This window comes from Aptenodytes patagonicus, chromosome 1 (assembly GCF_965638725.1).
Source record: "Aptenodytes patagonicus chromosome 1, bAptPat1.pri.cur, whole genome shotgun sequence".
In the NCBI taxonomy this organism is placed as follows: domain Eukaryota; kingdom Metazoa; phylum Chordata; class Aves; order Sphenisciformes; family Spheniscidae; genus Aptenodytes; species Aptenodytes patagonicus.
In genome coordinates, this window is record NC_134949.1 from 78329451 (window position 1) to 78341771 (window position 12321).

Here is a 12321-nt window from a genome sequence, read left to right on the forward strand (position 1 = left end):
GAAAGACATAACATTAATTTAACTAATTTTGTATTAATTGTGTTTAGAAATACTAAATAATGTTTGATAACGTCTTGGATCTCCAGCACATCAGTTGTTCCTTTGTAGAAAAGACTTGTCTCACCTTTGAAATGCTGAAATAATGTCAAACTCACAAGACTTGCCAACACAGAATTGTTATGAAAATAAATAAGAGATTTACAAGCTGATCACATGAGGAATGGGGCATCTCTTCCATCGACCTTTTCTATATGCTTAAGGCAAACCAAAATACTTAATGCCTCCAGCTATAGCTGTCATATTAAAAGACGGGAAGAAAGATATGGTAGGAAAAGAAATTACATTGAATCTGTTACAACTCACACATCATCAACTTACTTCATAAATTGTTGCTCTGTCAAAGAGGGACAACACAGCTGTAGGACTTTTCTTAGATGACTTCTGTTAATAGTGCCAGTACACTTAGGATCATAGGACTGCAAAGCCTTATGAAAATCTTTCCAATTTTCTGTGATTTTATCTGAAAGGATGTCCTCCACCTAACAATTGAATGAATTAGTAATGCAGGAAAGAAAAAAAAAGCATCCCTGAAGTTAAACTGTGGCAGCATTACTGCATGAAAAAATGTTCTAAAATGACAAATCTAATGTTGGAAGACCAACACTTCCTGAAAATGAACCATGTTATCACTTACAGTATTACAAGCTAGAACAAGAAGAGCAGGCTTCTTTATTTAGTTTGTTCCATTAAGCTATTCGTGAACCGTCTAACTTAAAACAAAATTATGTTCAACTAAAACAATTTTAGTGTACTAATTTCAAAGCGTGATGCAACGTCAGGCCCAAAATCTACCCTTGAAAATGTTTGTTCTGAAAACTGACTGCAAGAAAGCATATACCTCACTTCATAGATCTGCTTCTTTAAGTGACCAAAGAGGCATGTCTACCGACTGATAACAACGCAGAGCTTTTACTGTTGTTTCTCCCCTCAGTCCTGTAAAACAAAATCCACTAGGACTGCATGAATTGCAAGTGGCACTCAACTTACTCAGGGCATAATTTGAAGACAATGGGCTTGCACAGGGGAAAATAATGACAAAATCTGGCTTACTAAACCTGTTTTAGGATCTGTCTGTAGCACTGGCAGTTAGAATAAAAGTGTTTTTCACTTGTAAATTGAGTACATTAAAACCAGAAGGTTCTGAGAAGAAACACACACAGGATCACATTTTGACAGAAAATCTCAGCATAATCGCAGATCTGACCAAGCACTGTACTATGCAGAATTTCAGGTGAAAGGAAGGAGGGGGAGATGCCCCTTGGGTTGTCTTAGCTGGCTGGGGGCCTAGATTGGTTCCAGGTCCTGGTTCTGCCCATTGCTGCTTTTAAGATTGCTCTGATGACATCATTTCTGAGAAATGATAAAAATGGAGAGACTTCTTGAAAAAGTTGTCCCCTTTCATTTGTACAACCTGTAATCTGCCTTTTCTACAGGATGAGCCACATTGATGGAGGTGGCATCACCACTCAGGACACAAAACAAAAGGATTCCCAGACACTCAGGCTTCCTTCCAGCTGCTTTTCATCAGGATCTGAGTACAAACCCAGCCACAGAGTCCAGAACAGACATACTCCTCAGGGCAGAATCACTCTCAAAGTGTGAAACCACAGCCGCCAGGGTCATGTGTGGTTACTGTGTCATCCCTGGTGGTATTTCATCCCAAGGTGACAATGGTCTGTGATGCTTAACATTTCCTTTACCTGCCTTCTCTCATGCTAGCGTTTACTTCATTTGGGATGCTTATTTCAAATGACAAAAATGGGTAGTCATTTGTGTAGATCTCTAATATGAGCCTAACCAGCTTTATTTGTAAATCCCACTTAGTGTGCACATCAGTTGCACATGTAGGCACTGTCAGCATTCGCTTTTTCCCCAGCATGCTAATTTTACAACTATTAAAGTTTGCCCCAGAATTTCAGCCAGACCATTATTCTACTCAAAACGAGCTGGAAGGGACTTGAGCTGCTGCATCAAATGTTGCTATTGTTGGAGCCATCAGAGTGGAAAGCAGCCTGTTTCAGCTCCTAACATCAAAGCGTTTCAAAGCAATGCACACCATTCAGGGCTGTTCAATGGGACCTTCTTTTTGTGCGCCTAGTATCTCTCTTGACACTACTGCTCTCCTTTGATATCTCTCAAAAACACTATCCGGACTACCTAAGACAAATCTAAATATGGGGTTAGTCAGCTGGCATACTAATGCAAACCTAGAAAAGATTTTATATTGAAAATTATGAAAAATTATGAACAGCTTCTTAATATTAGGAAGTAGATTTGCAAACTGCGGCTTAGGTTATTTCTTACAATAATTCAGTAAGCAAAAAAGTATTGACTTATTTCTGTTAAAGGAAACAGACATACTGCACAGAAATATTGAGTGTGGGTTTCAGGATATAACCTCTCTGTACCCTCGGTGAATGGTTCTAAAGGAAAACGTTGTAAGACGACTGCAAATACAGAAGGTGTCAAAGCTGTACCCAGGAAAATATGCAACATCTGTGTAGTATATAGCATATATTTTGGAACAATGTATATTATAAAGAATAATAGATAAAACAAGAAACAACAAAATATCAGCAAAACAGATCTGACAACTGAAAGCTAAGAAATACTACTGCTGTTCCTCCTCTGCTGTACACACATGCGTGAGCTAGTGATTCTGTTGGAGTTTTCAAAAACCTCCTGTAACCGTGAGATTGCTTTCCACTTGATGCTTCAGAAAGAAGAGTCTAGAAGTGCTGGTTATGATTATTGCATTGCTGGAAAGAATGTGAACATACTAACCTGGATAAAAACTGTGTGCAGAGCATAACATTTTACCAAAACACAATCCAGCATTTTGCCACAGCCATTATAAAAGAGGTTATGATTAGAGAATTAGAAGTAAACACTTACTACTGATTCTTTTTCTTCAAACAAGTCTAAAAATTCATGGAAGTCAAGGTATCCAGTCTGTTCTGGATCAATTATCTCAATTAACTCCTGGAAGTCTTTATCTTTCACTTGAAATATCAAGTTACGTAAAACATGACGAAGGTCATTTCTTGTGATCTTTCCATCTCGTTTCTAAGACAAAAAAAGAAAGCACGCATAAAAAGAGCGAACATTTACTAAAGCAATGCTGATTCCAACATGCCATTCTACACTGCTAGATCATCCTGACCTACAACAACTGAGAGCTCTGTGGCTGTTTCAATAGTCTGTGTATACTGAATCTAGCACTTTTACCATGGTTCCCAGTGAGCATACAACTGCAGTATTTACTGGATGGAAGACTAGAACTATGGGAATGAAACTACAATGACCTTTCCATTACCTCGGGATAGATTATTTAGTTTGCTGGTAAACTGTGCCACAAGTAAATGGATATGTAAACTTGCTTCGCACAGACCAGCTCACATTCAGGTCAGTTTATCAGCTGCATTTCATTCCTTACCTGGTCTGGAATCAATGTTCACACAAAGTTGTGTCTGACTGAATAGTTCCTGGATCTGAGTGAACTTGACTCAGTCGAGTCGAGTCTAAGTTGCTGTTATCACGTACCCCAACCACTGCCTTAAGTCCATGCAAAAGTCCATCAAGTGATGTCTGTTATTAGATCCTAATACAGCTCTCAGCATAGTCATAGACAGCAAGTGAGCCTACATTTATCAGTGCTCACTGATCTGTGGCAGGATTTTCTTCATTATTAGCTTCAGAACAACAAGCAAAAACTCAACTAAACATTTTATGTTTGAGCACAGCTTTTTCTAGGGCTGCAGTTTTCAGATGTGGTCCATGACCATGGCGGTCCATAAGGCCAGAGTAAATGCTGTGCAAACACTTGGGTCATTACAGAGATTTCGGTTAAAGATGCAATTATAAGTACATGGTGAGCCTTGAGAAATTCTGACTGTTCAGAGTGGTGTGTTAATCCAAAACATTTGAGACCGTACTGTCTTTGGACTTCCTCTTTCTTTTCTCATGCGTCCTTTGCATCTTAATATGCATCCTTTAAATCAGCTGCTATACTGCTAGTCTGGGTCTACTGGCATTCTTGACCTGGCTAATGAGGGTGAATCAGCTCTCAGGGAGAATCTCTATCTGAAGCCTGATGTCCTGTCACATTGTCATGCCAATGGATACTCATTTGGACTGTTAAGGTAATAGGCAGTGGATGTGTTCATGCAACAGAATCAGGATATTTTTGTTTTGCTACACTTAAGGCATAGTTTTTCTCTCAGTTCCCATGGCAAATAATATCCATAATTTATGTAGGAGAATTTTAAATATGGGTTTATACCAACTCTTTTCTATGACTGTCTATTGCATTTTATAATTTTAAATTTGTTCCTGAACTTTTACTTTTTTTTTTTTAATTGTTTCTTTATTTTCTCTAAAGAAACCTGAGGAAAGATAATGGGGGGAAAGAAGAAGAAAGAGTGGCATAAAGGCTTTGGAACAATAACAGAAAAATTAGGAGTAAATAGTTCCTTCAGTGATTCAGTTCTCCTGGCTAAGCACTAGACAAACATCTTTCTGTTCATAAAATTCACCCTAAGAAAATTCTGTTTCCCTTTAGTCCCCCACAGAGATCCAGGGTGGCAGTAATAATATAGAGGATGAGCAATTATTCACTTCATCAGTTGGTCTGGGAAATACTTTAAAGTTTTGCAATCAAAAGATAATGGTCTTGTGAAACTACTATCTGGTATTTGAATTTTCTTTAGAGACTGTTGTCACTGCATTAAATCATATGGAAGCAAAACCTGATAATATACCTACCTCCCCCAGTAAATAAGTTAGGGAATCTGGTACTGAAGCTATAAAAATAGCTTGTACTTCACAAGAAACAATTGTGTAGAATGACTAAGTCTTACCCATGAAGATGAAATATCTGTTACGATAAAAATAAATTACATTTTGTTCAAACCTTAGATAATATGGGAAAGTTAAGATACACTACATCAGGATTTATTAAGCAGATTGCATTTGCTTATTTGGCCACCTCACAAGTTCAATTTTATTTATGCAAAAGGATTTAATTTTATTGCCCAGATCATTGTCTAAGTCAGTCCAGCATCAGTGATGTGACTGGGGATGTGCTGGTCTATTCCAACAAAAAAATCATGATGTTATGTATAATTATAAACCATTCTTACAAGCATTTCTTTCACTGTGGAAGCCTCTAGATGCTGGGGATTAAATAGTTCTTTCTTCAGCCTATCTTTCCACCATCTCAAATATCTCTGCCTTTGTTAACAATTTCATTCAGTAATGCTCCAGTTCAGTAAATGAATTAAAATCATGTAGTAAAGTGCCTTACTGAATCATGGCCTGAATGCTGTAGGCGTTACTATTATCTACTGCAATGTATGAAACTGATTTCTTTTCCTATAAATTGCTAGGTGAATTCTTTCTTTTTGTGGTCATATATATATATATATATATATGTATATAGATGAAATAGTACAGAGCTAAAAAGAACAGTTTTTATGTAATTATATTAGAAAGGAATTGTGATACATCATCTATATAAAAACATCTAATAAAAAAATGCCAATACTACTTCTAAAGATATGCCCAGTGCTCCTTTTGCTTGTGTCAACCAGACTGAGAGCTTTAATTTTTTCAGTCTATTATTTGCTCATTCAATTCAGAAATACAGAGTCTACAATTTAAGAAGTGCAATAGGTAGCAAATCAAAGTAATAAAAAAATCCAGCTTGCCCACTAAAGGGTTGATCACACAATCCGGTGCATGGGACATACATATCATGACATTCCATCAAAACTGACAGAAAGGCATTTTAGCATAGCTCTGTACATCGTGAGGGCCACAGAGCCGGTAAGGATAGACAGTTCTTTATCAAAAGCTCATATTCCAGAACTAAACACGAAAAGGTTATCCAAAGCCTAGAAAAAGCCAGATGAAGTTACTTTTGAGACTGGAGTGAACTATGCAACTGTAGGCTCAACATTGTGACAGTCTACCTGTCAGATGACAAACTGCAAAGGTAAACCTTTTACATATACATGATAGCGCTCTCTGCTTAGATCATACAATATGAGCTTGTAATAATTACTGTACAGTTCTGATTCTCATTAACTTTACCTATCATACTGATTTTACCCCTTCATCGAAAGAGATTTGCCTTGTCTGTAATTTCTCCTGTGCGCACAGGGACCACGGGGATGTATATTCGTCGCTAGGCGGTGTATTTGGACGTACACACTTATGACATCTCTCTTCTTTTCCAAAATGCTGTATCTCAGATTAAGGTGTAGCCTTATCCTACACATGTTAATGCTTATCTTTAATTTAAAAGTCAATCACAACCAATTGGTCTCCTTTAGCATGTAACGTAAAAGAGGTATTCATGTTCTGCAGTATTTTTATAGTATTTTACACCATCTGTATAATGTTAAAACCATTAACTATGTTCCTTTAAACCTTTTACGACGCTGGGAACACTCTGAATTTTACCCGATGCCAGGTTTCAGCACAGGACAGAAAACATTTTAGTTTCTCTTACGAATCTGATGCATTTAAGTAAGAACTTGAGTTAGGAGACTTTCCAATACAACTTGAGTTCCTTGCCCTGAGATGAACAATCTCTTTTTAAAAAAGACTAAAATAAAAACAATGAAATAATGCAGGTGAAAAATTACAACTTGATACTGTAATTTTAAAATTCTAAATTTGCAGGAGATGCAACTCTGAAAGAACTATGATGTCACATCTTCAAATGACATAGATGCCAATGCTTTAGGTGGCTGGGACACCACACATGATCAAGAATAAGAACTATCAAACAATGCACTCGACATAATGGAATGTATAAAAATAAGGATATATAGTAATAATTTTTAATTAAAAAAAAAGCTCAACTAATTTATACCGAATATTGCCCACTCAAATTATTTTTAATGCCTTTTTGTTTCTGTGTTTCAGAATATATGGAGAAACTTTTCTGAAAACATTCTAGGAGGCTAGAGAAGTTGTTTTGTTATTAATTCCTGGGTGTTGAAACACTTGTATAACTATTGTTTTCTAGGATCTGAGTTTTAAAGTAAATCACAAAATATTGCAAGACTCACAAAAGAACATCAAAGCGTGCTTCACTTGTCCTTTTATAAAACATCGATCTGATTCAACATTTTAAAGTCAAATTTGTAGTATAGTTACAGGGAACATTATATTTCTAGCTTGCACATTAGAAAGCACTGCTACTAGGTTGGGATTTTGCTTTCAGAATATGGATTAACAGGTAGGGACCAGTAGCATTTTAGACTCCAACACATCGAGAACAATTCAGAAAAAAAATCAGTTGGAAGAAAAAGGAGGCAGGCAGTTGGCTTGTGTGCTGGGCTGGGCAGTGATGTGATGAAGAATCAGAAGCATGCTGTATGAACCTATTAAAAACTTTTAGATAAGAACATGAATGTATTTAAATCCTGGAACGGAAGACATTCAAGTTCAAATCTATTTCTATCTCCCGAAACAAAAGAGCAAGAAACTTACTTTTGTTAACTCTAAGACATGAGGAAATGTCTTTACTTGGTTTACATGGCTTTTTCATAATAGCAGAAAACCCACTCACATGGTTACATAAATATTTAGGAATGTTACAAATTCATGCATGTTTAGACATTAATAATGAGCTCACTGGTGAGATCACTGCTCTGTTGAACTATCGCATACAGCAGCTGAGCAGGAGAATAGTATTTGCTAAATGTCACTATGCAGACCCTAGCGTGAAAAGAAATTAAGACATCCAAGAAGACTTTTCTTGTGTTGATCACATGAGACTGAACATTTTTCATAGTATTTCTTCTGCATTAAGTGTCAAAGCCAGTAGACATCGCATTTCATTTTACCAATAAGGAAATCAGCTTTTCTGGGAGCTACCACACTTGACGATAGACTGTGGTAGGCAACAAGAGGAGGCGATCCACTTGGGCCCAGAGACAGCCCTGAGCAGGAGGAAGAGAGGGGAGAGGGAATGCAAAGCCAGGACTGGAGATGAACCCTGCATAATCAGGATATAGAATCATAGACTATTTTGGGTGGGAATTTATAATGCCCGACACTGAGCTAACCAATGGTACCAGTGAACAGCTGCAAATTAACACATCTGGATCCCTCTCTTGGAATTAGCAGCTAACAGGGCTGTCCAGGACTCTGGCAGAGGCAAAATGGGCATTGGGGCCCTGCCTGCTGTCCTGGGGCAGTGTGCTGCCCAAGGCAACGGTATACCTTACCTATGCACAGTGGCATGCCATTTTGACTAAGAAATGAGAACACTACAGATGCAAATGGCAGATATCAAACAAGCGTGAGAGATAACAGAACCAGATAACAGAAACCTTCAAATGGAATTGTAGATAAGAAGCTATTCTCAGGTAGGTCTGTTTCTAACGAGGTCTTGCAGGGCCTGATTTTTAGCCCTGTGCTATACATCCTTTTTATACACACACGTACATATACATGTGTCTGTGTGTGTATAAACAGAGTAAACACATCTGTCTCTCTGCATATATATTTATATACATACATACATACACATGCGTACAAATAACCTGAAAAAAACCCAAAAACTTTAAAACATCAGATGACCATAGATAACTGAAAGACAAATGGAATGGTAAAATGACAAAGAGAACAAACCACTGACACAGCATGACTGGGAAGAATAATCACAAGCAAAGAATAAGCTTTCTAATAAAGTCCTACATTAAGAAATGGAGAAAATATGCCAGAATAGAATTGGAATTGTAATTATAAGAAGCAGTTACTCTTAAAGATTTGTAGGTCATAATATATAATCAAAGCATAAATAAATTGTCAGTATGATGTTACGCATAAGGGACTCAGGCAATCCCTGGATATAGAAACAGGGGAACACTTAGCAGTATCTGGAAAGTTATATTATTTATTTTTCTGGTACCAGTGCAACTTCTATGAAAGCACCAATTCTCATTTCTGTCATAACATTTCATGAAATATACAGAAAAACTAGCAGGGGTTCAAAGGCAGCCACAGGGATGATTAAAGAACTGACCAAAATGACTTCCAGTGAAATTGTAGGAGGTCAATAATTTTTGTTTATCAGAGAGGTTGTTACAGATTATTTCGTCCCTGGTTGCACATATCTATGTTAAAGAAACTTGAAAAACAGACTCTGCGTGCTGCTGTAACAGAAAACAAAGACTGGCAACCACCAGATTACTTTGAAGCAGACAGGAGACACAAATGTTTAGCTGTAAGAGTAATTAACCAAGGCGACACCTAAAAATAATTGCTCTTACTTCATCAAGCATAAGGAATGCCTGCTTTAAAGTGGGATAAGCATCTTGGATGTATCTGCACAGCTTCTGAAGAACAGTGTCACTGGAGAAAGCTTCATCTCCTCTAGCTGGATTTACTCTGCAAGAGGAAAAAAGACAGTATTTGCAATGCTTTCATGTCTCACCCTCTTTTGCTCCCTGTGTTCTTCTCAGAATAGGAAGCATAAATGACCTCATTAAGACTCAGGGTTTGATAGGATTCAAAATAAGAGTGCACTTAGAGAAAGCATTGCCAAAAGATTTTTTAACTGAATTTAATCAAGGGTGACCATCGAGTGGATACACTTTGCATTTTCAATAAATGTGTATACCACAGGTTACTTACATAAAAAAGGAACTTCCTACTTAGTTATCTTTTTTTCTCATAGGAATTGTCTGCCTGTTTTCAAAGGTGCTCCCAGGATCCTGGAATTTTTCTAAAACTTCTTGCCAAGCAATTTTACCTGTGGCTTTCAGTCCAAATCTGATTTTTAAAAAAGAAAACAGTTTCAAAAGATTTTCTTATAAAAACACTCTACGTTCCAAGAAGAATTTTGAATTAGAACATCACATCATCATTATAATATCAATGTGTGCAACATTCATAATTAGAGTAAGATTGCATAGCTTTTCTTTGTTACTAAATACGTAATCTGAGCCAACTTGTTTTCTCAATTCCAAATGTCTAGCTGTGGAAGAACTAGACTCCAAGCGAGAATTCATCTAACCAAATGTACATGCCTGCACCTGAGCGAGTCACTCTAAGTTCCCTTTATAGTCATTGGGGAGAAACAGGCACTTTCAGGACAGGATTCATCTCATCCTAAAGTAGACATCTAAAACTGGTTAGATGAATCCTGCCCGTTGTTTTTCTCCAGTGACTGTAAAATGGAGTCTAGGAGGAGCAGTTCAGGCATAGGCGTTCACATTAGAGATGTCTAGAATGAGATAGTATTTAATGCATCCCTTCTCATTATTTACACATAACAGTAGAGAAACTAAGGGGAATAGTATGTTGGTTTTTTTAAAATGTTATGATGTTCATTGCATCCCAATTTGAAAACTTCAAAAGTAATGGAAGTGTTAAACTATGTTAAAAATCCTGGGAAGTTAACTAGTATCATCTTCCATGAATAATTACTTTAAAATCAATAAGGATCTGATCCCATGACCCCCCAAACCATTGGCATATCTCCTATTCAGTTTCAATGGTACTGCAGAAAGCTCCAACGAGCATGGCTAAATGCACTCCTACTTGAGATGGTGCTTTGTAGGCAATTACAACCCTCACATATCATCAGAAACGTGCTGACTCGCTACTCTAGTCATCTCAAAAAAGCTTTTAGAACTCCTAATGCTCCTTAAAATGGTGGCAGATGGTGTTTAGAGCATTTGCTAATCCAGGATGCATAGGGAAAAGCTAAAAAATTACCAAATGCAGTCAGAGGTATGCAAGACTTCCTGGATCTTTTACAAAAAAGCCTCCTGGTTTTGGACTACCCAGCAGTTTCTCAAGCTCAGCCAACAAAGCTAAAAACCAAAAGTTATAAGAATCACAGCATTCAGGCTTTGGTCGACTGCAACCTGACAGCACGGGGTATTTAATGGGTGGGGAGGGAACCCGACTTTTTACAGTGGTCCTGCCTGTGAGTAGCGCGCACGCACCATGGCTCAGTGGCTCAAGGGCTCAGCATCTCCCACTGCACAAGCAGCACAATTGCACCAGAGCCCAGAAGAGGGGCTGGGAAGGGCCAAGCACCAAAACCGCAAGGTAAATGAAGACAGAGGCAGTGCTGGCACTCAAATTTCACCAGGGGAGCCATTTCATTCCCTGCAGGGAAGGGCTTTGCCAACAATCCTATTGAGGGATGGGTTATTAAAAAAAGCTGTGGGAAGGATAGATATTTCATATCTGATTATTGTCTTGGATAAATGAATATGAAACAAACAGTATGAAATAACAGACGATCTTTAAAATTAAGGCCAAGATAACAACTGTTATTTTGAGCCCCCAACCGAGATCCCTTCACACTCAAATGTCTATGGTCTACTAAATCACTCAAATCACACTGTGGAGAGCAATGCTGCGCTGAAAATGAGCAACCAGCCAAAGCTGCGTCAATCAGAGAAACAGACCTCTCCACTTCCACCTCCTTGCTCAGAAGCCCTACAATCGCCTCTCAGACTTCGGCAGTGACAACTGCCAAAATCCTGGGAGCTGAAGGGATCTTAGGAAGAAATACTAATGCGGATGTGTGAAGGTCTGGCATTACTAGCTATGATTTGTGCTGCTATTGATCAGTCCACGAGGTGCAGTGGTTTTCCCCCGTTCTGCAGATGCGTAATGGATTGTGGAGCTCTTCCAGTTCTGCCTGTGGCTGGCCAACACAGCACTTTTCTCTTGCAGGTTTTATCACGGAAAGGGATGAATCAGGCCCTCATGGGGGCTGGGGCGGGGGGAAAGGAACTCCCCAGCATTAAGTTCCATGGATCAAATTGAAGAAAGCCCTATTTAGACAAAGCTGTCAGTGGGAATAAAAACCGAGGAAGGACTTTGGAGTATTTTTTTTTATTTCAAAACAATCCCTCTTTATAGTTATAATACTGGCCCTCAGATTTCAAGCTGTGCTGGAAGGGCAATAAGTACAATATTTAAATGCCATAGGTAGAATAACTGAGGCGTAGAAAAATTGTTCCATTGTAGGGCCAGAAAAAATGCGCATCTTTTGTGAGTAGTAATCCAGCATTTTATCTACTATAGTAGTCCAGATAACTTATTAAAGTAATAAAAATAAATTCTGCATGGCTTTTTTGAAGTATGCTTATGGTTATGTCCAAGTAGAAAAGAGTATGCTTCCAAAAGAACTGACTGATTAGAGCTGTAACAACACGGATAACTGGTAAAACCATCATCTTGTGGTGATCCTTTACAAAACACTACCCATTGAGAAAT

General features: G+C 38.0%; 1 protein-coding gene across 1 annotated transcript in view; it reads right to left on the bottom strand.

Moving 5' to 3' along the window:
- The window catches only part of EFCAB6 (EF-hand calcium binding domain 6), a 113320-nt gene that overhangs the window by 63769 nt on the left and 37230 nt on the right, over positions 1-12321 (bottom strand). Inside the window, exons 6-8 of the mRNA XM_076328605.1 lie at positions 9351-9468; positions 2956-3126; positions 379-539 (exon numbers count right to left, since the gene is read on the bottom strand). Of these exons, the coding sequence (XP_076184720.1) occupies positions 379-539; positions 2956-3126; positions 9351-9468 (450 nt within the window). The remainder of the gene's footprint in view (positions 1-378; positions 540-2955; positions 3127-9350; positions 9469-12321) is intronic.